Consider the following 23,175-nt stretch of genomic DNA (forward strand, 5'->3'; position numbering starts at 1 on the left):
ATAAGACTCTTCTTCTTGTACGTGTGGCGATACAACAACTCTCGTGAGTATAGCGAGAAGCAATGCTCGTCGCCAGCCCCTCTCAATCGCTCCTCTCTCTCCCGCTACTTGCCTAGAGGATGTCCTCGCCCGCTTCCTCCTTCGGCGGCACGACCTCCTCCTGACCGCGGTAGCTGGCCTCTTCTCCCGTTTCCGTGGTCTCCTCCGCGGCCTTGTTGTCGTCGTCGGCGGCGGTGTAGGGCCAGGAAGAGGTGGCGGGTGTGGGGGTGGGCCTGGGCTTCCGCTTCAAGAGCTTGCGAACCGTCTTCTCGATGGCGCTGGCCTTGGCCTGCACCTGCTCGCTCTTGAAGGCGGGCTCCTCGTGCGGCTCCTTGCCCTCCTGCTCCTTGACCTTGGACTTGAGCCAGTCCTCGGTCTCCTCGATGAGGTCCAGCACCTCGTCCCTCTCCTCGACCTCCACCTTCAGGCGCTGATAGAGTTTTAAATCGAGAGACGACGACGATGGTTAGACGCGTGTGTGTGTGTGTGTGTGTGTGTGGTGTGTGTGTGTGGTGTGTGTGCGCGCGCGTGCGTGTGCGTAGGGATCGTGTACCTCGGTGATGCCGACCAGAGACGATCTGCTGTGGTTGAGCATGTAGGAAAGCATGGCCACCTGCACGGGACGCTTGGTGAGCTCCTCCTTGCGCTCAAAGATGGCGCTGGCCAACTTGACGAGCTCGGCTTTCTTGTCCCTGCAGGCCCAGACGACACGCACACATGCAACACCGCACACACACCACACACGTCAATGACTGTTCTGCAGTGTGACCAGGTACCACCCACCACAGGGTAAGGCGGGGGAAAACGTACTTGTACTCCTGAACGCTGACATCAATGCCCTCGTCCTCGAGCCAGTCGGCGGCAGCGCCGAGGGCCTCGCGGGCCTCGTCGCGCTGCTCCTCGGTGGACACCTTCTCGAGCTCGTCGTCCCACAGCTTCTCCTTGGTGTCGTAGATGTAGGTCTCCAGATCGTTCTTGGCATCGGCCTTCTCCTGCACGCGCCCAAATCGGCGTCACGACCACGCATTAGCTCTATGTGGATATGGTGTGTGTCGTGTGTCGTGTGTCGTGTGTCGTGTGTCGTGTGTCGTGTGTCGTGTGTCGTGTGTCGTGTGTCGTGTGTCGTGTGCGCGTACCCTCTTGCTGACAGCCTTGGCCTCCCATTGCTTCAGCAACGCGCGAGCGCGGGACTAAAAGACGCGGAAAGAAAGAGGAAACGTTTGAGGGACCGACTTGATCGAGAAGCCCAGGGCTAGGTGACCGCGTGCGTACCTTTTCGACGTAAGTTCTCTCGGGGATGCCGAGCTTCTGCGTGACCACGGCGAGGGCGATCTTGTGCACAGTCTTCTTCGGCTTCTTCTCCTTCTTGGGCTTCTTCTCGTCCTTCTCCTTCTTCTTGCTCTCCTCCTCGGCTTCCTCGTCATCAGCCGCGACTTCCTCCTTCTCGGCTTCCTCGTCCTCCTTGTTGGCGGCGCTGTCCTCCTTCTCCTCGCCCGTGGCCTCGTCGGCGGCGTCGGCGGCCTCAGCCTTGTCCTCCTCCTGAACGCATCGACACTTAATAAAAAGCACAACAGGAAGTAGAAGAAAGGAAAACAAAAGAGAAAAGAAATGGGTGTACGGTGGCCTCGGGGGTGGGAGCGGGCGTCGACTTGGCCGAGGGCTCGGGCTCGGGGTACTTGATGACCACCACCTCGGCCTCAGCCGTCTCCAGCTCCACGAGTCCGCTGGTCGTCAGGCGGAAAGCCAGGGTGACCTTGGGCTTGCCGGTGTAGTTGTACTTCTTGAGCTTGTTCATGTCCTCCACGGTGAAGCGCGCGAGCTGACGCGGGGCGTCCTCGGGCAGCTTGGCCTCGTCGTCGTAGGCGAGCTCGACGGTGAAGTTGCTGACGTTCTTCTTGAAGGAGACGTTCTTCTTGGCGCCCACGCGTCCGAAGGGCTTGAAGAGGCTCAGGACCTTCGTTACAGTGCCAGTCTGCGTTATATCACGCAGTGTAAGCTTATACTGGTGATGGTGACGGTGATGGTGAAAGAAGTGTGCAGCTTTACCTCGTCCTCGGCCTGCTCGTCGATGTCGTCATCGTCGTCATCATCGTCGTCGTCGCCTTTACCGTCCTGGTTACCGGCGACGGAGTCCTCCTTGTCGCTCGCTTCAAGCGCGTCGGCAGGGCGGGCGAGCTTGATGGTGGCAGTCACGCCATAGGGCGTGATGTCCTTGATCTTGTGCTCGGGGACCTTGATGCTCGTGCTGAGATGCGCCGCATAGAAGACGGCACCCAACACCGCAGCTTCATCCTACGCACAGTAATGCCCAGGCCAACAACATCACACCGCCGGCGGTCAGCAAAACGCTTACGACGAGCGGGAGCGTTAAAACAGTGAGGGACGTACTCCGTTGAGAGTCTTGCTCAGCTCGGGGAGACCCAGGGTCTGCTTGAGCACGGCCTGGACCTTAGGAATCCTGACGCTGCCGCCGACCACCTCCATGCTGCCCACCTCCTCCACGGTCGTGTTGGCCGCGGCCAGCACTTCCTTCACGGGCGTGGCGGCCCGCGCGAACAGGTCCTCGCACATCTCCTCGAACTGGGCGCGGCTGACCGTGGTCTTCAGATCGTAGCTGCCCACAAGTCCTTCCACCGCGGCGTAGGTTTCCATGTTGGCGCTCAGCACGGTCTTGGCCTGGCTGGCGGCGGTCATCAGACGAGCCCAGGCGCGCTTGTTGGCCTTGATCTGGTCGACTGAGCTCTCGATGCCCTTGGCCGCCATCTGCGTCACGGCCACGCCGGCGAGGTGCTCGGCGAGGCGGTAGTCAAAGTCCCTACCTCCCAGGCTGGTGTCGTACGTCACGGCCTTGACCTTCATCGTCGGCTGCGTCACATTCTTCGCTCCTGCTCCGCAATTCAAGATCGACACGAGACGAAAGATCAGAGGCAAGCGCGGAAGAAGAAGTCTCGAGCACATATTCGCTACGAACCCTTCTTGATGCGGATCGAATGGTACTCGACAAGCGTGGCCCTCGTGTTGCTGTGGCCCATGTCGTAGAAGATCACGTTCTTGGGCTCCTCGAACCTGTGGTGTCAGATTGGGAGTTGTATGAGAAAATAAACAAATAAATAACCCTAAGGCCCTCGCTCCCCCAAGAGACGAGTAGCGGAGGCGAGATGATGCAACTGAGGCGCGCACCTCTTGCCAAAGGCATAGTGGAGGGCGATGGCAGTGCCGTCGTTGATGAGCGACAGCACGTGGAAGCCACCGAGTTCAGCCGCTTCGATCACCGCTGCTCGCTCCTCCGCAGTCCAGTGCGGCGGGACCTGCACCCAAGGTAATGCCAAAAATATCAAGTCAGTGACAACGCCATCAACAGCTGCAGGCACGTGGTAGACACGGCCGGCACCGAGGCAGCAGCACGTACGGTGATCACAACGTCGGCCACGGGAGAGTGCACGTAGGCGAGCGCGGTCTCGCGGGCGAAGTTGAAGACCATGCCCGCGAGATCCTCAACGGCAAAGGTCGTGTTTTCGTTGTACCGTATGGCCACGGTCCCGCGCTCTCCGTTGGGCACGATCTCGTCGGCGTAGAGAAGGTGCGGCTTGAGCGCCTCGACTACGCTGCTGTTGTGTGACTTGCCCAACAGCTGCGACAGATACTGATACGTGTGCTGTGGACTACGCGGCATCTATGATATGTCGTGCACCGGCACAGCGCAAGTGTGCAGTTGCTCGCGTTAGTGATTGCGTGAGAGTTGAGATGAAGAGCTGTGTGGGGGGAGCGCACCACTTTCTCAGCGTCGGCCGCAAAGAAGCGTTCATCATCGTGGAAGGCGAGGCCAGACATGAACTTGCGCTTGGTCTGGGCATCGAGGATAATCTCGAACGAGTTGCCTCGAATCACCGACATCTTCACCCATCGGGAGCCAAAATCGAGTCCAAACACCAGGCTCCGCGCCGTAGGGAGGAAGCAAATCGCCAGGCTTACGCCCACGACCAGGAGGAGCAGGGTTCGCGTGCTCAGCGCCATCTCGCAGCAGGCAATTCACACTGAGAGATCAAAAATGCTGGATGATTAAAAAACGTAGAGAAGAGAGCAACAATAGCCCAAAATTTTGTGCCACGTCGAGCGTTCGGGTTGGTCCACGTTCGCCTCCAGCTCCGGCACGCAGAAGAAGAAGATTCAGCCAGCAACTTGTGTAGAACGTTCGACGTGTGCTCTGGGAAGCTTCGCATGAAGGGGAGGCCTCAACGTTGTTCTTGGGCACGGGCAGACCGCCGTTGGGCGACTCGCAGTCGTTCCGGTCCCAGAACGTGCTGCTGGAGCCGGCTCGCCCACGCCCACGTGATCTGCATCTGCTCTCCCATTACCATCATAGCCACCACAATTGTGGTGATTCATCGTTGACCGCGGCTTGGAGTTCTCCTGCACGGGCGAGCACAGTTTCTCGGTGTGTGTGCGGTGGTGTGTTCACCAAGTGCTGTAGGAGTGGCTGCCCAGGGAACGAACATAGAAGGCGAGCTTTATGGTGTGGGTGCAGATCACTCAAAGTCCCTCACCCAGTCGTCTTCCTGGCACCACTCGGTGTCGGAGGAGCTCTCGTCGTTGCCATCGACGTGGTCTTCGCCTCCTTCGTCGTAGTTGTACGGTTGGGCCAAGTAGAGGCGGGCATCTTCCTCTTCGCTTGGTGGCGCGGCGAGGCACGAAGAAGGAGCTTGATAGTAGAAGAGCGAGAAGGGGACCCCTTCCGTAGTTGCTAGCGCAGGCCGCCAGCAGTACTGAGTGGACCCTTCCTCCTTGTGTAGCGGCTTCCTCTCGACGTGTCGGCCTCCGTTTGCCTCTTCTATCGGCTTGTCGATGTTCGCTGGCAAGAGCGCTCGTTGCAGCTCTGCAGAGATGTCCACCCTGGCCGACTGCTGCAGCACGTCGAGCTTGTCCCCGCGGATCCGACAGCTCTGGCCTTGGGTTGAGCATGAAGCCGCCTTCCTCGAGTCGGTCGTAGTGCGTGCGGCCGGGGAGAGTGGAACCTCTTCGCGTCTCCAGGTGGGAGAGGGGAAGGCGTGGCAGAAGTGGCCAAGCAGCCTGCTCATGATGCTGTGCACCTTTTGGTGTTGCGGCGAGCTCGCCGTGTAGGCGGCCGACTCGGCGGGGGTGGGCCAGCTAGCAGAACGGTGTGTCCGAGTAGAGGGCCTCCCACCCTCGAGCACCACCTTCGCGTAGCTCGAGTCGTGCAACAGAGTGGTGGGCAGCGTGTTGACGTTGTTCATCTCTCTCGGGCAGAGCTTCTTCTTTACGTAGCGGGGTAGGTAGTGGCGTGCGCTGACGGGCGGGGCTATACATGAAAAGAAGAGGAGGGTCTTGCTTGCGGCTTTATCGTCTTCGGTTGTAGTCGCTACTTGCACGTAGAGATAAGGCGACGCTCTACCGAGGCAAAAAGGCGGGAAAGTGCACATTCCTGACGACAAAAAGGATCGGAATGCTCAACATTCTTTGGATATTTTACACTTGGAAAAAGGGAAGGAAATGAGATGTGGTAGCGGGCAGCCAGACAGATAGCACACAGATCGTTGATTGATTGTGGTCCATCATCACCTGGTGTGACTCCCGAAGGCGTGAACATGGAAGACCCACAAACAACGACGGCAAGCGTTGCGGAGACGGAATCGACGCCAAATCTCGAATCGGCGCCTGAAGAACCGCAACAGCCGGAGGCCGAGCAGGTTCAGGCCGAAGAAGAGAAAACTGAGAAGGTGGCCAGCGATGAGGCAGAGGCTGCAGTCGCGAGCGAACAACCGCAACCGCAGGTCATGCGCGCTGCGATCTATCGCCGCTACGGCTCGCCAGATGAGCTGGAAGTGACGTCCCAGCACCCGAAGCCGAAATGCGTCAAGAAGAGGGACGTACTGGTGCGCGTACACGCTACCTCCATCAACCCTGTAGACTGGAAGTTGATGGCCGGCAACTTGAGCATCGTGCAATTTGGCAAGATCTTTCCCTTCACTCCTTGTTTCGACGTGTCTGGCGTCGTGGAGGACGTAGGTACAGATCTTCATCTTCTCCTCCACTTTCTCTTCTCGTGCCTGGCTCTTTCTTACGAATCTCGATCTCTCTTCTCTGTCTCCTTCTGCTTGTCGTATTCGTGGCCGCCAAGGTGCCAACTGCAAGCGTATCAAGAAGGGCGATGAGGTGTGGGCCATGAGCTCCATCTCCTGCGGTGGCGCCGCCGACTATGTTGTCCTGCAAGAGAAGAACGTCGCACTCAAGGTGCACACTCACGCGCTTCTTCTTCTTCTTCTTCACTTGCGCTCGTGCGAGAGTGTGCATCAGTACTGACGCGTCGTGTCTGTCCTGTCTGCAGCCAAGCAGCCTGTCGCACACAGAGGCCGCCAGCATCCCGCTCGTGGGGCAGACGAACTACCAGGCGCTGGTCGAGACGGCCAAGATCAAGGAGGGCCAGAAGGTTTTGATCCTCGGCGGCAGCGGTGGCACCGGTTTGCTCTTCTTCTTCATCATCATCACCACCGTCATCATCACCACTCATTGCACGTGATTGTTGGCGTGTCTGCAGGGTCCAACGCCATTCAATTGGCGAAGCACTACAAATGCGATGTGACGGTCACGTGCAGCGAGAGGAACCTCGAGTTTGTGCGGGCCATGGGCGCGGACCACACGATCGACTACGCCAAAGAGAACTGGTGGGAGGTAGGCCTCCTCTCTCGCCTGGGTGGTGTGTGGTGTTGGAGAAATAGATGGTAAATGACAAGTCCCTCTGCCACGCCAGGTGCTCAAGGGAGGTAATTTTGACATCGTCTACGACACCGTGGGCGGCGCTGGGGTCTGGGACCGCTCGGCGCACGTCCTCAAGAAGGACGGCGTCTTCGTTACGATCGCCGCCGAGAGCGAGGAAACCGTACCGTCCCAACGCGCGCGCGCACGCACGCACGCACGCACGCACACACACGCGATACAACGCTCTGACTCACCTCACGGCCACATGAATGAACCAGTTGACTGTGGGTCGAGCCATCGCCGCGGGCGCGTCGATCGTGAACCGCAAGTTCTGGAGCGTGTTCGGGTTCCCCAAGTACCACCTCCTCACCACGTCGCCCAACTGGACCGACCTGTTCGACCTCCGGAAGCTCATCGACGAGGACCACGCCATCCGGCCCGTCGTGGAGCGCGTCTATCCGCTCGAGGAGGCGCCCGCCGCCTTCGCCGAACACATCAAGCGGAAAACCCGCGGCAAGATCGTCATCCAGGTGGTCCCGGACGATCAGGTCCAGGTCCCCTCGAGCTGCTTCTCCGGTCTGGCGTCCACCTCATCGTCTTCCTCCTCGTCGTCGTCTTCTTCGTCTTCGGCTCCCGACACCGTTGTTGGTCAAGAAGAGACTGCGGCGAGCGAGCCGCCGGTGGCTGTGGAAGAGACCGAAAAGGAGAAGGAGGAGAAGGAGGAGAAGGAGGAGAAGGAGGAGAGTGAGGAGCCGACCGTGGCGGTCGAGCAGACGGGACCTTCGGCCGAAGAGAGCACCGCTGTCACGAGCGAGCCGGCTGCTGCAGCCGACGATGAGACCGTCGCGGAGGAAGAAGAGGAAGCGGTGGAGGAGATTGACCTCTAAGCCGGCTCAACAAGAAGCAGGGGAGAAGAAGAAGAAGAGGCAGAAGAGGAAGAAAGAAGGGATGAAGTGGAAAAGGGAACAAGAGCGGGACGAAGACGAACGAGGAGCACAGAGATGACCAAAATCCGCACCAAACAAAAAACTAATAAATAAATAAAAAACAAGGGAGGAATGCGTGGAATGTGGTTACGGGGGTGGGCCACAAAATGAAAGGGAAAGCGCACGAAGAAGCACGCAAAGCGCTCCAGAGCCGGCAGGACGACTCTTCGACGGATCCAGCCGAGTGGGCGAGGATAGCCGAGCGCTGCGCTAGGGAGTGCGAAGAGGGGTTTCACGCCGACCATCAAAAGTCGCGCAATCTTACGCGATTTTGCCGCGCGCTCTTTCATCATTCGGCTCCATGGAAGCGGAACATGAACGCAGAGGTATGGTCCTCACTCTAAATCCTCCATCTCGCCCATGATTGTTAATCTTTGAAACATTACTTTTTTGTTTATTATCATAAATGAGGAAAAGATTAAAATATAAATATATTCTGCGTCCGCCTCTCTCGCAGAGCTGGTGGAGGAGCTCAAGTCGGCGGTGCAGGGCATCGTCGACGTGGCCGTGCACAGCCACAACGCCGCCGGCGAGGAGGCCGAGGCCGTGGGTGAGTCCAAGAGCCTGACCGAGCAGAATTCGAACGTGCGCCGACTGCTCAAGAGCATCGAGGACGTGCTCCACCACCAGGTCAAGCCGCCGCGCTTCGGGCAAGTGCCCAAGGTGTGGAAGTATTTGGAGAACCTCGACCAGTGCCTCCCCGGCACGACCGGCACCCTACAATCTGGTAATCACCGCACACACACGCGTGTATCATGTGTGTCGTGCTATGTGCTCACCGTGTGTGTCGTGTGTGTTGATACAGTGCGACAGTATGGAGACAGCGACTACGCGCGGGTACGATTATTCATCCGGCTGGCGCTCAACGAGCGCGCCCTCTCCGAGTACCTCTCGGCCCTCGCCTGGAATCAGTCGCTCACCACGTACGCGAACTCACCTTCCACTTTTCCTAACGGCCTTTTTATTTAACGTAAATGTGCGGCGATGCTGCGTGTGCGGTGGTGGGTGAGCGCCGGTTTCTGACGCGTGTGCTGCTATAGAAACTACTACAAGGAGGAGGCGATCCTACGACACGACGAGCCGCTGGACACTGTGTTCCTGCTCCTGGAGAACCTCAACAAATTCAATTTTGCCCTGGTGCTCAAGGACAAGGAGCTCGAACGACCGCGGTACTGGGACCTCGCGCCCGTGCACAGGTACACTCACTCCTCAGCCCCTTTGAGCTGCGTGCGTCTAACTATGTGCGTGTCTCGTGTGTGTGTGTGTGTGTGTGTGTGTGTGTGTGTGTGTGTGTGTGTGTGTGGCGTTGCGGCGCTGCAGCCCACCACCGCAGACAGAGCCAAAGCGCGAGCCGTCGGACGGCGATAGAGAGAACAGCGCCGGCAGCGGTGCTGGGCTGAAGGCACTCACGTCTATCGTGTCGGCCGTGTCGGCTGTGGTGGAGGTGGCCGGCGTGGGCGGCACAGTCGACTACCCGGCGGCCGTGGCGCCCAAGCGATCGAAGGCACGAAAGGGACGGACCAACCGACGACGCAGCATCACCCTGCCCAGTCCGCCATCCGAGCCGCAGTCGGAAGGCGGCAATGACAGTGCCTCTTCGACGACGCCCAACGGCACGACGACCGTCGCGGACGAAGGGAAGAACGAAAGCGACAAAGAAAAGAGCGAAAGCGATTCTGGAAGGAACGAAGGGGTAGAGGGGTATGATGGTGAGAGCAGCGGTGAGGAGGAGCACGGTGATGCGAGTGACGAAGACAAGAATGAAGACGGCGGCAGTGAAGAGCAGGAAAGCGTGAACGCCGGCGGGCAAAAGACGAACGAAGACGAATGGAGGCAAGGTGGGGTGGCGGGCGAGTCTAGCGACGGAGAGCTGCACGGCGAATCCGACCAGGAGGAGGACAACGCCGACACCGAGCTGCAGGAGCGTTTGAAGAAGACGCAGGAGAGGCTGCGTCAGCTCCAACAGGAGCTCAGCAAGTACGATTTGTGCCTTCTCCTGGTAATCATCAACTCATCAATTCTTAGAGCCCTGTGCTGACCACACACACACACACACACACACGGCCACAGAGCGCAAGCGAGCGCCTTTGGTGCGATGACTGGCCACGGCGATGAGACGAGTCCGCCCAAGGCCGAACAGCCCATCGCGACCACAAAGGCTGTCAGCACAGTGCCACTCCCGGCCCAGGAAGCACAGGAGGAGGTGACGGTGGATGCAGGGGACGAGGCCAAGGCCACCACCACAACCGGGGTGGCCGCGCCGGCGTCGAACAACGGCACCGGCGGTGGCGAGACTGCGACGGCGATCATCGAGCGCAAGGCGTCGTCGGGACTGATGGTCAAGGGCCGCGCCAAGAAGCCCAAGCGGATCGTGTCGATCATGGACGCCGGGATCGATGAAAAGGCCTACCACGAGGACAAGCTCAAGCGCATACTCGACCAGAAAGAGAACGACGAGGAGGAAAAAGCGAAAGAGAGGGGCAAAAAGAACGAAAAAAGCGACGCCGCCACCACCGCGGCGGCAGCGCTGGCGGTGGTCGAGGAGGGGCTGAAGGGATTGGCGCCAGGTTCACGGGCGAGCGTCGACGAGAGGGAGGAGCTCATGTTCAACATGATCAAGAGCGTCGAGGACTTCACGCACCAGATGCTCGGCGATGAGGCCAACCGGCCATCGCCGTCACCATCGCCTTCACCATCGCCCTCGCCCTCGCCGGCACCTTCGCCGCAGCTGCCCCGCGAGTCCACCCCGCCACCGCAGAACTCGTCGTCTTCGCTGTCGTTCGAGAAGGCCAACGGCTGGGGAGGAGGCGCGCAGCCGCCACCACCGATGACAACGGCCGCCGCGCCGGCTGCTGCGGTCGTCAAGCCAACGCCGCCGGCGCGGTTCGACAAGGCCGCGCTGTCGAATCTGATGTCGCTGGGCTCGGTGGCGGCGTCGGACGCGATCGAGCACCACCACGAGTTCTACCCGGCGGCGGCGATGCTGGCAACTGGCGGCTCAGGCTACTTCTCCCCGTCCTACGTCGCCAACTCGCCGCTGGCCGACCGGGCTGCCATGGCTCGCCCGAAGCCGCCGGCCTCGGGCCTGGGGTCATCGAGCAGCGGGCTGGGCGGCGCGCAGGGGTCGCGCTGGCGTTCGAATGCTTCGAGCGGGCGGCGGGAGCCGGTGGCGAAGGCGCCAACGAGCCAGGGCGACACGAGCGACAGCGAGGACGAGGCGGGCAGACGCGACCTGACCGAGGCCGACTTCCGTGCGCGGCAGGTGCCAAACATTCCTGCCTTACTCGCCACTACATTGTCCCTTCTTTCGTTGCTCACACACGACACCGCACACACCGCACACGCGGCACGACACGCGACACACAACGCACCTGTGCAGGAGCGCGATCCGAGCGGGTTCCTGTTGACCGTACCCGCCAAGCTTCCAGCGAGTAAGGCCAACGGCGAATGTCCTTCGTGCGGCGTGTCCTTAGCTGGTGGTATGACCAACCACACCCATGTCGTGGTGATCGTGTGATCGTGTGTCGTGTGTGGTGTGCGTGTTGTATGTGTGCGCCTTGCCCCGGCACTGAACGTTGTTCATGTGGGAAAAAAAGGGGGTCTGCTGGGCGGCATACGGTATTGCAACTACACGGGGCTGTACTACTGTCCGCGCTGTCACCAAAACGAGAAGGCACTCGTTCCCGCACACATCGTCCGTAAATGGGACATGAAAGAACACAAGGTACACCACCACGCGACGCACGACACGACACAACGCGCGACACACGCAACACGACACGACACGACACGACACAACACATGGTCCGCACAACACATGCAACACACAACACACGCAAAGCATAACACGTGGCGCGATCGGTCTCTAGGTGAGCAGTTGGGCGAAGGAATACATCGAGTCCAATCTGAACCGACCAACGCTCAACATCGCCTCCATCAACCCTCAACTCTACCTGGAAGTGCCCACCCTCGCTCAAACATTGGTAATGTCGCACGCAACAGACGAGCCTCTATGTCGTTGGTCGCGTCGTGCGTCGCATGTTTGCGGTGTTGGCTCAACAAGCAGCTTTTGTCTCTGCAGGAGCTGCGAAAGCCCTTGACGGTGATCGGCGAGTTCGTGCAGACATGCAAGGACCGCTCGCGGCTCACGCAGTCGCTGGCCCAGGCGCAGCGCGAGTACCTCATCGAGAACACGCACCGCTACTCCCTGCGCGACCTCGTCGACGTCTCCAAGAATCGCTTCATTCCTTTTCTCCAGAAGGTCATCGAGGTGCGCACCCCAACCACTTGAGTCCGTGTGCGGCGGTGCGTGTGCGGTGCGATGCGTGCGTGTGTGCGCGCGCAATGCTGAATGTGTGCTGTCGACACATCGCAGGAATATGTCGCGCACATTACGAGCGTGTGTGCGGTGTGCAAGGGCAAAGCACACTTCTGCGAGCTGTGCGCGGACGAGGACAACCTCGTGTTCCCGTTCCAGCTCCACCGCATCGCCCGATGCGAGGAGTGCAAGTCCTATTTTCACAAAGTACGCTCCACTACACCACCACCGCCGCACACGCACACGCACCACCGCACACGCACCAACGTTGGAAATGGCAGGCGTGTTGGGAGGAGCAGGTGATGGGGAGTGGCCGGCCGTGTCCCAAGTGCGAGCGGGTGCGAGCGATGAAGGAGCGGCTGCAGCGCGAGGCCCAGCGCGAGCAGGAGCTCAACCTGAAGGACTCGTACGGCCTCAGCTCCCTGCCGCCCTACCCGGTCTACAAGGGCAGCGCCGGCAGCGGTGGCGGTGGCGGTGCCGGGCGGCAGCAGCTGGCGGCCTCGGGCGGTGGGCGGGCGCAGCTCACCGCGTCGGGGCGGCAGATCACCTACGTCCCGTCGCAGCAGCCGCGACGAGGGACCGGTCCATCGTCGTCGACGGCCAGATCTGGGCACTAGTCGTACAGTGAATGAATTGTTGTACACAACACGCACGACACGACACGACACGACACGACACACGACACGATCTGATGGTGTTGCAGGACATGGCCCAAAATGGTCAAGGTCCTGCGTGGCCTAAGGCAGCAACTTCAACAACGAGGATGAAAGGTGGGTGATCGTTCCCGCACACTCGCCCTATCATGTCGTGTGGCCCCGGGAGGGAACAGGGGGGAATCAACTGTGGAGCCTGCTGGCCTGAAGCGCTTCACCCCACCTTCCACTTCTTGGTGTGCACTCTCCTTCTTCTTCTTCACCCTTTCCGTTGAGGGGGTGTAGTGGAGACATCTCACCACAGCACACAACAGAGAAGAGTTACAGCAGAGAGTACAAGGGGACTGGCAGTGAAGTAGATGGAGCTCGAGGTGGCGCAGAAGGGAAGCGATGTTGGGAGCAACGTTGGACAGCATGCGAAGCGAGTAAAGAGGAAGAAGCGAAAGATGGTGCCGCTACGAGAAGACCAAATCAAGCAAATCACGAAGATCGATGAAGCAACGGGGAAGGAAAAGGTGATTGAGGAAATTTCTCTTCTCGATTCCGACGATGAAGGCGAGCAGGACGCGCGTGAAGCAGAAGCCAAGGAAGCGAAGGTGAAGAACACGATCGAGCTGCACGACCTCTACCAAAAGGACGCCGGGCGCAAGTACTACAAACGATTCACCCTCGATGGCTGCGTTTACGGTCTCGGGGACGCCGTCGTGCTCCACAGTGGAGAAGAGCGTGGCAACTTCGTGGGCATAATCGAAGACATCTTCCGCCTGAAGACAATCCTTCCCATCAAGAAGGAGGGCGCCAAGCATCAACCCACGAAGCCGCGCAAGAAGAAGTTCAAGATCAAGGTGCGCTGGTTCTACCAGAAGTTCGACATCGACGATCGGCGGCGAGACTGCAAGATCCCCATCCCGTGCGTCTATCTCTTCTGTTACTCTTCCTCTTTGCTGGCTGACGTCAGCACGCCCCACATAGACGCAAAGGGTTCCCAGGTGTGGCCACGGTGAATGAAGAGGTCTACTGGTCTTTCGATCAGGACATCAACGACATGACCTCGGTGCTGTGTCCAGCGCACATCATCTACTGCCCCGCCGCAACCGACCCGCAACAGGTAGGCGTGCGCTTGGCCTTCTCTTCAATCTGATGACGTGTGTAACACGATACAGAACGTTGTAACATGTATGTGAACGGGTCATCGTGCAGATGGCGGCCCTCTGCCAGAATGAGCCAAACACGTTCTTCTGCCGCTACATCTACTACAACACTAAATTCCACCACATCAACAACTTCGAGGAAGACTGGAAGATGGAGGATGAGCAGCGCTATGAGGTGCCTCCTTTCTCAATTTTGTCCTGTGCACGTCGTGTTGTGTGTCGCGTCCGTGTCAATTTGCACTCTAAAGCGTTTCCTGCAGGTGCAAGCGCTCTATCTGCGGCTGCTGCAGGAGGGCGTGGAGTTCCCGTCCCACGCCGAATCCGAGGACTCTGACTCTGACTTTGACGCCGACTCCTGCACGCCCTCGCTCGGGAACGGAGCGGCGTACGTCCTCAGCGACACTCCGCTCGACGACGAAGAAGAAGCAGAGGCAAACGAAGAGGTGGCAGTGATGGAACAGGAAGAGCAGGAGGAAGAAGGAATGACGGACGGTGACGACGACGACTTCATCGCGACGAACAAGAGAAAGCGAGCGGGCGAGAAGGGAAAGGAAAAGATCACCGACAACGGCAAGCGCAGGAAATCTGCTGATGCGAGAATGCCGGCCGGTGACGGCGTGCGTCTCGAGAATATTGTCCCCGAACGCGCGACCAGCGTTCGTTCCAAATCGCCGCCTACTTCGTCATCGTCATCGTCATCTTCTTCATCCTCGTCATTCACGTCGTCGCTGGAGGTCAAGCAAAAGCTGGTGAAAGCGGCCAAGGCTGATGAGAAGCGGCGAAAATGGCTCGAGAAACAAGCTCTCGAAGAAACCAAAGAGCGCAGGGAAGTCAACAAGGTATGCGCCGTACGTGTGCGCACACCTTGAATTCGTATGCTGGACGCGCCGCATGTTAATTATGGCCCTTGATTGTGTGGTGTAACACCTCTACAGAGGAGGCAGCAGCAGTTGGACGACGAGATGAAGAAGCTCAGCCTACGGCCCCGCAAGAATAGCATCGGCAAGAGCGTCCTCATCGATGCCCCCGATTTCCTTCCCCTCGACACAGGTACTTTGGGTCCCTCGACCGATCCACACCATGGGCGCGTGCTCACAACACACACACACACACACACACACACACACACACACACACAGATGCCACTACCCTTCCGCCACGTCTGCGCAGGCGTCGGGCTTCCCAGGAAGATGCGGACGCCAGCGGAGAGGAAATTGAAATCCCCTTTCGAAAGAAGGCCACCGCCGCAACTCCGGCCAGCGGCGCTGCTAGCGACGGCGATAACGAGCCGCTGGACCTGAGCGACCACGCAGATGAACCATCGGCCGACGCCGGCGGAGGTGGAGGCGACGGCTGGGGAGGCAACTGGGACTCTCCGGCCCCCAGCGGCGCCAATAGCACCAGCGACTCGAGCGCCAGTAGTAGCAGCAGCACCAGTGGAGGCGACGGCTGGGGTGCCAGTTTTGATGCCGGCGGTACCGTCGACATGACGAGTGAGCCCCGCGATGCCAGCGCCAGCGCCAGCACCAGCGGAGGTGACTGGGGCAGCAGTTGGGGCGACGACGAGCCGACCGCCGGCGGGTCCAGCGCCAGCGGCACTAGCGGAGGCGCTGGCTGGGGCAGCAGTTGGGGCGACGACGAGCCGACCGCCAGCGGGTCCAGCAGCGCTGGTGGCGGCGGCGGTGGAGGCGGCTGGGGAGACGACTGGAATGACGTACCCTCCACTCAGCCGCCCAGCAGCGCTGGCGGCGGGAGCACGGGCTGGGCCGGATTGAGTGCTACCCACTCGACGGAAGACAGCACTAGCAGCAGCAGTAACTGGGCGGACGCGGGTGGAGGCGGGAGCGAGTATCGCGGCGGAGGCGGAGGCGGAGGCGGCGTGTGCTACAAGTGCAACAAGCCCGGCCACTTTGCCCGCGAATGCACAGAAGCTGGAACCGGCGCCAGCGGCCCCTTGCCCGAGATCGGCAGCACATGTCCTGGTACCCGCACGCAACGCACTCACGCACGGCGCACAGACTGGGCGCACTCATTCGAACTGGTCTCACCCATGGCATCCGCGTGAGCAGCCAAGGTGATGTCCGTGGGGAAGAAAGACGGCCGCGCGTTTGGAGTCTTCGTTCGTCCCGAAGGCTGCTGCCAAGACGGTGCGTGCGCTTGACCTCCCTCTTCTCGTGCCTCGCGCATGTGCGTGAGCTGACAAAGGCGCGCGGTGGGTGCGTGACCTGCGCAGGTCTGGTGCACTTTACGAGGATGCTGCGGCGCCGGGTGGAGCCCGACGATGAAGACCTGCTGGAGCTGGTCGGCGGAGTGGGCGCCACCGTCAACGTCAAAGTCCTCGACATCGAAGAAGTGCGTCAATTCAGTCTGCATTATTTCTTCTTTTTCTTTTTTTACTCACCTCTTCGTCTGTGACGAATCGCCTGTCGTGCAGGAGAACGGCCGGAGGAGGCTGAAGCTCTCGATGAAGGACGCAGACCATCAGCCCCCGAGCGTAGACGCATCTAGCGGCGGCGGCGGCGGCGGCGGCACCTGCTTCAAGTGCGGAAAGTCGGGCCACTTTGCACGCGAGTGCCCCGGCGTCGCCAGCAGCGAGCAGGGCTTTGGAGGTGGCCACGGCAGCGACTCCACCGCCAACCGCGAGTGGGACTCGGCCGGGTCGATCGACCAACACAGTAGCAACAGCGGCTTCCCTTTCATGCACCCCGATCGTGCGCGGGCGCTGGGCCTGGCGCCCGCGCCTTCATCGACCTCAGCGCCTCCACTGTCGTCATCGGCGCTGTCGGCGTCGAACTTCCCCGGCACTGGTGGCGGCTACGCGCAACCAGCCTATGACCAGCAGCCTCAGCAACTCCATCAGTTCCAGCAACCTCAGCAGTATCAGCCGCAGCAGCCGATGGCGGGCGTGATGCCCCATTTCACGTTCGTGATGCCGCCACAGCCACACGGTACGATGAGGCCCATGTTGCGCGGCACTTCCTCCTCCCTCGCACCCCTTTCTCGCGCCCTCGTGAGGCTGATCATTGCAATGCACAGCGGCAGGCTACCAACCCCCACAGGGCTACAACACCGGATGGGCCGGTCGCAACAGCAGCCCCGCTCCGCCTCAGTCACAGCCACAGTCATATGCTTCGTCAGCGTCGGCGGCGCCGTCATCGTTGCTGTCGCCTACCCTCACGGAGGAAGAGGAAGCGACGCTGGCCACTGTGCCTTACGACCTCACCACCCTCAACGAGGTACGTACGCGCCTGCCCGCACACACTCTCGTCCAGGCCTCCAGGCGGGGAGAGTCCGCGACTCATCTCTTTTTCCCCTCCATCTGCAGGCCCGTCTGGGGCGGATGACCATGATGCGGTGGTTCCGGCGGTACCGCAGGCGCTTCAACGTCGCGTACCTCGAGGGGCTCCTTGTCCGAGTACCCACCACCTCGTCGCCCTGTGCCGTTCTCTTTGCGCTCGCGGCTAGCAGCTCGTCTGTCGCCTGACGGTTGGTGGCGGATGACAGGTGCTGTTGAACAGGCAGGGCTATGTGGGTGAGATCGTGGGCGTGGTGCGGTCCGAACCCTACTATCTCACGTCCGGCTACGAGCTGGCTATCCCGCCTGAGGACCCCGCCCAGCTCGCCCAGGCCCTCAATGACCGCGCCCTCATCCGTGTCACATTCAAGCTCATGGTCGAGATCCCCGGCGTCGACGAGGTTCTCCCCGCACTACACACATACACACACGGCACACACACACACACACACACGCGCACACACACAGTGGCACACGCTGATAATGGGCGATTGCAGGGGAGGGAGTTCCCGGCCTATGCGATATCGAGCAACTACTTCTCGCACCAGGAGATGGTCCAGTGGCTGCTCGGCCGGAAGGCCATGCGCCGCGATCCGCTCACGCTGGAGGAGATCGCGGCCAAGAAGCGCGTCATCGCCAAGGCCCGGGCCAAGTCCGACGTGCACGCTGCTGCCGACCACCACCGCCAGCACCCGCACCGCAAGAACTCCCTCGACCTCTCTGCTTCGCCGTCGCTGGGCCAAGCGGTGGCGCAGGTCGACAAGGGGAAGGAGAAAGAACAAGGGGAAGAGAAAGAGGACGGAGGAGAAGCAATGGCGACAATCATCACCTCCATCGGCGCAGAGCCGGAGCCGCTCACGACGCGCACCACCAGCCCCACCTTTATGTGAGCGCCACAACAATTAATTGTGCTGCTCTTCGAAAACTCGCTGACTGGTTTGGCTCATTTCGGAGCAGGCCTTGAAAAGGAAACTTCACTCTACTCCGGGCTAAAAGCGGAGAAACAGGAAACAAAACAAAAGCGAACAAAGTTGTTGATTGATGTTGTGGGAGGAGAGAGCGGCGCGATGCAGCTACACGAGAGCGCGCTTGCAGTGACGCTGGCGGTGCTGTCTCTGGTGACGCTCTTCCTCATCTTTTCTCCCGGTACCCCGCCATGCAGCCAACCACCACCCTCGCTCCCCCGCGCACCCTGTCGCACCGAAGCGTCCCCCTGGGCGCCGACCGACGGCGCCGAGCGGTACAGGGGCTGGACCAGAGACCACGTGCCTCTCTTCTTTGAGTGGTGGACCCTACTCGACCGCCTGCACCAGGAGAGCCGCTCGGGCAAGATCGAAGGCCACATGTCGTCCCACCAGGCCTCTTACTACACGTCGCTGGGCCAGCTGCCTTTCGTGCGCACGGTGTGCGAGATAGGGTTCAACGGCGGCCACTCGGCCGTCATGTGGCTCACCTCCAACCCAGACCTGCATCTCTACGCGTTCGACCTCGGGCTGCACAGCTACGCCCGCACAGCCCAGAACTGGATTGACCAACACTTCCCTGGGAGGCTCACCCTCACGCTGGGCGACTCTGTGGAGACCGTGCCGGCCTTCGCGCGCGACCACCCCGAACTGTTATGCGACGTTCTCCACATCGACGGCGGCCACTTCTACGGCGTGCCCCTGGCCGACCTGCGCAACATGCGCCGCATGGCGGCCCGCCCCACCCACTTGGTCCTCATCGACGGTGTGGAGTGTCCGCACGTGTGGTGCGAGGCCCGGCAGCGGGCATGGGATCAGATGAAGGGGGAACACGCCATCGAAGAGTGGGAGTGCGTGTCCTCCGGGGAGGGGAACAAGGGCTGGTGCGCCGGCCGGTACACCCCATTGTGAACGTACACCTCAAACAAACATGTTCGAACATTTTCTTTGCATTTTTCGTCCTTTTTGAGGAGCAGGTCCTTTTTCTCTGCTGCATACCAAAAAACTCTCACTGATTGATAGATCGGATCACATCGACAGCAGCTGCACAAGATGGCGGACAAGAAGGAGGTCAATCAGGCCAAGCTGCAGGCCCTGACCTCAGGCGCGAAGAAGAAATCGCCCTTCCAAAAGCAGCTCGAACAAATCGAAGCCAAAAAGAAGGTGCCCCATCCCAATCCGCTGTCCGCCTAAGCCGTGCACTTGCTCACACCCCGGCAACTTGAGCTCGATCGCCCTTACTTCTTTTCTTACAATTTATTCATCCTCGATTAATCCATCTATACTCGCTTTTTGTAGAAACAAGAGGAAGAGGCGGCCGCGATGCTCGATGAGTTCGTGGCTTCGTTCGCAGCGGACGAGGAGAAAGGCAGCGGCAGCAAGACGTTCGTACGTGGCGAGACGTTTGTGCCGCACACGGTGCTGGACAAGGCCTCCGCCACCTCGACGGCCTCCTCTGGCAAGCTCTACAAGCCAGCGCCCAAGATCAAGACTGCAACCAAGCAGGAGGCGCCGGCCGCCATTGCACCGCAGGACAAGTCCAGCGCTACGCGCTCGATCGATGAACTGAAGGACATGTTCATCAAGTGCGCAGTCCCCAGCTTATGATGGATCCACCCTCCAACCCCATTTGTGACTCACACAACACGCACACGCACACGACACCACACGCAACACAGGGAGCAACAGAAGCGAGACGAGCGGTTCTCAGGAGTAGCGCCCGAGAAAGCGAAGCAGTTGGAGCGCCTGGAGCGCTTGAAGGAGCTGAGCGAGAGTCTCCCTCCGCTGGGATCTCATGACTCGGGGGATCCCTACACCACCAACCTCTACGTAGGCAACGTCTCGCCACAGGTGCCATCACCGACAGCCCGCACGCACACCAGTGGGCTGGCCACTGACACAACCACCAATCCCACACCCCGCAGGCCAACGAGGAGCTTCTGAGGAAGGAGTTCGGCAAGTACGGCAACATCTACAGCGTTAAGATCATGTGGCCGCGGACAGACGACGAGAAGCGACGCAACAGGAATTCGGGCTTCGTCCAGTTTGAGAAGCGCGAAGACGCCGAGCGGGCCAAGGACGCACTCAACGGTATCATCATTACTGCATGTATTATTATCATCTCTTTATTAATTCAAACTGACGTGTGGGTGGTGTGTAGGGGTGGAGTTGATGGGCTACGAGCTGCGCATCGGGTGGGGCAAGGCTGTCAGCAAACCGGTGCCGGGGGGCATAGGCGCGGTCCCGCCGAGCGTCACCCCTCCGGCCCACGCCGCCGCACCGACGGCCTCGGCCTGGTCCGCGACCAGCGCACCCGGCGGCGGCGGTGGCGCAGCCGTGTCTCCGCCGCCCTCCATGCCGGGCCTCCTCGGGATGGCCCCCGGCATGCCGCCGCACGGTGGAATGCAGCCGCCGCCGCCGCAACAGCAGCCGGGAATGCCACAGGGGGGAATGCCGCTGGGCATGCCGCCGCAAGGCCCGCCACCGCAATTCATGCCTATGCCGGGAGCGCCGATGCCTCCGCCGTTCTACGGCGGCGTACCTCCACAGATGCCGCCGCAGCAATTCATGCACCCTCCCGGCATGCCTCCGCATCCGGGCATGGCGGTACGCCTGGCCCGTGTATGTCTTCGGCGCGTTCGCATTGGGCGGATTTTCTCACCTTTTGACCCAATGGCTAGCCCGGAATGGAGATGGCACACGCACACCCGCCTCCGCCGCCTGGGTTCATGAACCCACCGCCACCACCGGGCTACGCACACCCGCCTCAAGGCGGCTATCTGCCAGCCTTACAACCGCCTGCTGGGTACCCGGCCCCGCCGCCGCCGATGCCTCTCGGCGAGATACGGGTCACGCCGCCCGCCGATCCCGAGCGACTCCAACTCATCCACAAGCTCGCACAGTACGTGGCCAAGGAGGGACAGCATTTTGAGGTATTTCCCCGCGCGTGCGCTCTTTGGGCAACACTGAGCAAAGAGCGTGCGCTGATCTCACCGAGCTCGGTGACGCCTTGCTCATTCTTCTTCTTCTTCTTCTTCGTTGCTTTGCCATGTCAGCAACTCATCGTCGAGCGCGAGAAGGGAAACGCCAAGTTCCACTTCCTGGTTCAGACCGATTCGCCGGACCACATCTACTACCGATGGCGAACCTTTTCTCTCATGCACGGCGACACCATGGAGATGTGGAGGACCGAGCCCTTCCAGGTTCGTTTCCACTGTGTGTGTGTGTCGTGTGTCGCGTGTGTCGGGAGTGGGCAACCACTCATTGGTCCATTTTCCCCTCTTTGTGTCGTTGTTCAGATGTTCCCGGGCGGACCGTTCTGGTTTCCGCCTCCACCCCCGGGCAAGGAGTCGGCGCAGGTGGGCAGTGGTGCGCCCGGCGCGCCGCATCTACCGCAGCAGCTGCAGCCACAACCTCAGCCAAAGGTGGTAATCTCGTCGGTGTCGAGCCCCGCGGAGGAGCGCAGAGAGAAGCGAGGCCGAAGCCGCAGCCCCAGCCCGCGCGCCAGAAGCCGAAGCCGTAACTACAGCAGATCGCCGAGCCCGCGCCGTAGCCGCAGCCGCAGTCGGCGAAGCCGAAGCCGGAGCAGGAGCCGCAGCTATTCGAGAAGCCCAAGTCGGAGTCGCAGCCGCAGCCCTAGCCGAAGCAGGTCGCGGAGCAGGTCACGAAGCAGGAGCAGGTCAAGGTCAAGGTACCGCAAGCACACCACTCCACCGCGCCACACATGCGCAAATGCCTTACATTCCTTCCTTTCTCACTCTATCAACAACGCAGGCGCCATCGAGAAAGGAGCCGCGACCGAAGCCCGAGCCGAGACGACGACCGATACCGCCGGCGATCGGCCAGCCGGGGCGACGAGCGAGCAAGCCTGCGCAACAGCAGAGACCGAGACCGAGACCGGGACCGCAGCAGGGACAGGGAGAGGGAGAGGGATGCGGAGAGGGATCGGCGGCCGCGAAGCCGGGAGCGAGAGGGGCCGCAGGGCGCCACGGGCGCGTCGCGAACAGTGCGCAAGGGCAAGGGCCTGACCGAGGAGCAGCGCGACGACTTTGAGGACCTGCTCCGCGGGCTCACCACGCACCGACAGCGCATCCGCGACGTCATGGGCTTCGCCATCGACAACTCAGAGGCGGCGGGCGAGATCGTGCAGGTGCTCACCGAGGCGCTCACCCTCGACGAGACCCCCATCCCCACCAAGATCGCGCGCCTCTTCCTCGTCTCCGACATACTCCACAACTCCACCGCTGCCGTCCGCAACGCCCACGCCTATCGCTCACTGTACGTAAGCTTCGTTCTTTCTTTCTCTCTCTCTTTCCCTTTCTTTGTTTCTTTTATTGTTTTTCTCTCGTTCTCGTTCTCGCATTCGCTCTTGCTGATTTGGCGCGCCTCGAGCAGGTTTCAGAAACAGTTGCCAAACGTGTTCGAGAGCTTCAGCACGGCGCTGCGCAACGCGTCAGGGCGTATGTCGGCCGAGCAGCTGAAGGAGCAGGTGATGCGCGTCCTGCGCGTGTGGGAAGCCTGGAGCGTCTACCCGCAGCCATTCCTGACCACCCTCCACGTATGTACAACACCAGCGTTAGAGAAATACGCGACGCAACGAACTCACCGCACGACACACGCCACAGGAAACCTTTCTTCGGCCGGCGCCGCAGGAAGAGGAGGAGCGCGCCAAGGTGCGCGAAGGTGGCGTGGAAGACGTTGACGAAGAGGACATCGACGGTATCCCGCGTACGCCTGCCCTTCTTCTTGCCATGCATGCAGTCACAACGATCCAGCGCTGACAGTCCGTGTGTGTGTGTGTGTCTGTTCTGCGTGGTCAGTCACCGAGGAAGAGTACAGATTGGCCATTGAGCAACAGCAGCATGCATGAGTGGGTTGTCCATTGCTCCTTTTATCTCTCTCTCTCTCTCTCTCTCTCGCCTTCGTCGTGCAAACCATCCGAGAGCATGTTCGGCCTTGCATCACAACCAGACAGAACTGGATAAGATCACTACGCCACAGTACCGGATTTGATGTCGACAGATAGGAAGAGAAAAAAGAGAAGGGAAAAAGAAATA

The 23,175-nt window shown here is 60.5% G+C and overlaps 7 protein-coding genes across 7 annotated transcripts; 5 read left to right on the forward strand and 2 right to left on the reverse strand.

Moving 5' to 3' along the window:
- Nucleotides 1-112: 112 nt before the first annotated feature.
- On the reverse strand, nt 113-4,053 carry ACA1_175260 (DnaK family superfamily protein; the record flags this gene model as incomplete). Its single annotated transcript, XM_004356699.1, has 12 exons — nt 113-469; nt 593-731; nt 850-1,031; nt 1,176-1,229; nt 1,312-1,578; nt 1,658-2,011; nt 2,086-2,331; nt 2,428-2,924; nt 3,011-3,105; nt 3,220-3,347; nt 3,449-3,694; nt 3,811-4,053. The coding sequence occupies 12 exons, from the start codon at nt 4,051-4,053 to the stop codon at nt 113-115; spliced, it is 2,808 nt and encodes a 935-aa protein (XP_004356752.1).
- A 512-nt stretch (nt 4,054-4,565) lies between these two features.
- Nucleotides 4,566-5,291, reverse strand: ACA1_175270 (uncharacterized protein; the record flags this gene model as incomplete). Its single annotated transcript, XM_004356700.1, has 1 exon — nt 4,566-5,291. One exon carries the CDS (start codon nt 5,289-5,291, stop codon nt 4,566-4,568), a length of 726 nt encoding a protein of 241 aa, XP_004356753.1.
- A 351-nt stretch (nt 5,292-5,642) lies between these two features.
- On the forward strand, nt 5,643-7,640 carry ACA1_175280 (alcohol dehydrogenase zinc-binding domain containing protein; the record flags this gene model as incomplete). The annotated part of the gene is made up of 6 exons (XM_004356701.1): nt 5,643-6,063; nt 6,176-6,288; nt 6,383-6,515; nt 6,593-6,726; nt 6,806-6,934; nt 7,032-7,640. The coding sequence occupies 6 exons, from the start codon at nt 5,643-5,645 to the stop codon at nt 7,638-7,640; spliced, it is 1,539 nt and encodes a 512-aa protein (XP_004356754.1).
- A 400-nt stretch (nt 7,641-8,040) lies between these two features.
- On the forward strand, nt 8,041-12,674 carry ACA1_175290 (RUN domain containing protein; the record flags this gene model as incomplete). The annotated part of the gene is made up of 11 exons (XM_004356702.1): nt 8,041-8,065; nt 8,197-8,466; nt 8,545-8,662; nt 8,780-8,935; nt 9,060-9,716; nt 9,810-10,990; nt 11,336-11,463; nt 11,609-11,698; nt 11,821-12,009; nt 12,115-12,264; nt 12,357-12,674. The coding sequence occupies 11 exons, from the start codon at nt 8,041-8,043 to the stop codon at nt 12,672-12,674; spliced, it is 3,282 nt and encodes a 1,093-aa protein (XP_004356755.1).
- A 395-nt stretch (nt 12,675-13,069) lies between these two features.
- Nucleotides 13,070-18,046, forward strand: ACA1_175300 (zinc knuckle domain containing protein; the record flags this gene model as incomplete). Its single annotated transcript, XM_004356703.1, has 13 exons — nt 13,070-13,620; nt 13,683-13,818; nt 13,911-14,036; nt 14,122-14,700; nt 14,797-14,911; nt 15,001-15,843; nt 15,931-16,008; nt 16,095-16,213; nt 16,296-16,809; nt 16,904-17,097; nt 17,187-17,276; nt 17,366-17,557; nt 17,654-18,046. The coding sequence occupies 13 exons, from the start codon at nt 13,070-13,072 to the stop codon at nt 18,044-18,046; spliced, it is 3,930 nt and encodes a 1,309-aa protein (XP_004356756.1).
- Nucleotides 18,047-18,223: 177 nt separating this feature from the next.
- ACA1_175310 (uncharacterized protein) lies at nt 18,224-19,030 on the forward strand (the record flags this gene model as incomplete). Its single annotated transcript, XM_004356704.1, has 2 exons — nt 18,224-18,302; nt 18,363-19,030. 2 exons carry the CDS (start codon nt 18,224-18,226, stop codon nt 19,028-19,030), a joined length of 747 nt encoding a protein of 248 aa, XP_004356757.1.
- Nucleotides 19,031-19,171: 141 nt separating this feature from the next.
- ACA1_175320 (RNA recognition motif domain containing protein) lies at nt 19,172-23,131 on the forward strand (the record flags this gene model as incomplete). The annotated part of the gene is made up of 12 exons (XM_004356705.1): nt 19,172-19,282; nt 19,418-19,704; nt 19,798-19,969; nt 20,044-20,209; nt 20,280-20,725; nt 20,800-21,051; nt 21,175-21,321; nt 21,418-21,809; nt 21,893-22,396; nt 22,514-22,676; nt 22,744-22,846; nt 22,980-23,131. 12 exons carry the CDS (start codon nt 19,172-19,174, stop codon nt 23,129-23,131), a joined length of 2,895 nt encoding a protein of 964 aa, XP_004356758.1.
- Nucleotides 23,132-23,175: the final 44 nt, after the last annotated feature.

This window comes from Acanthamoeba castellanii (genome assembly GCF_000313135.1).
Source record: "Acanthamoeba castellanii str. Neff unplaced genomic scaffold scf7180000084741, whole genome shotgun sequence".
NCBI classification, from domain to species: Eukaryota; Discosea; order Longamoebia; family Acanthamoebidae; genus Acanthamoeba; species Acanthamoeba castellanii.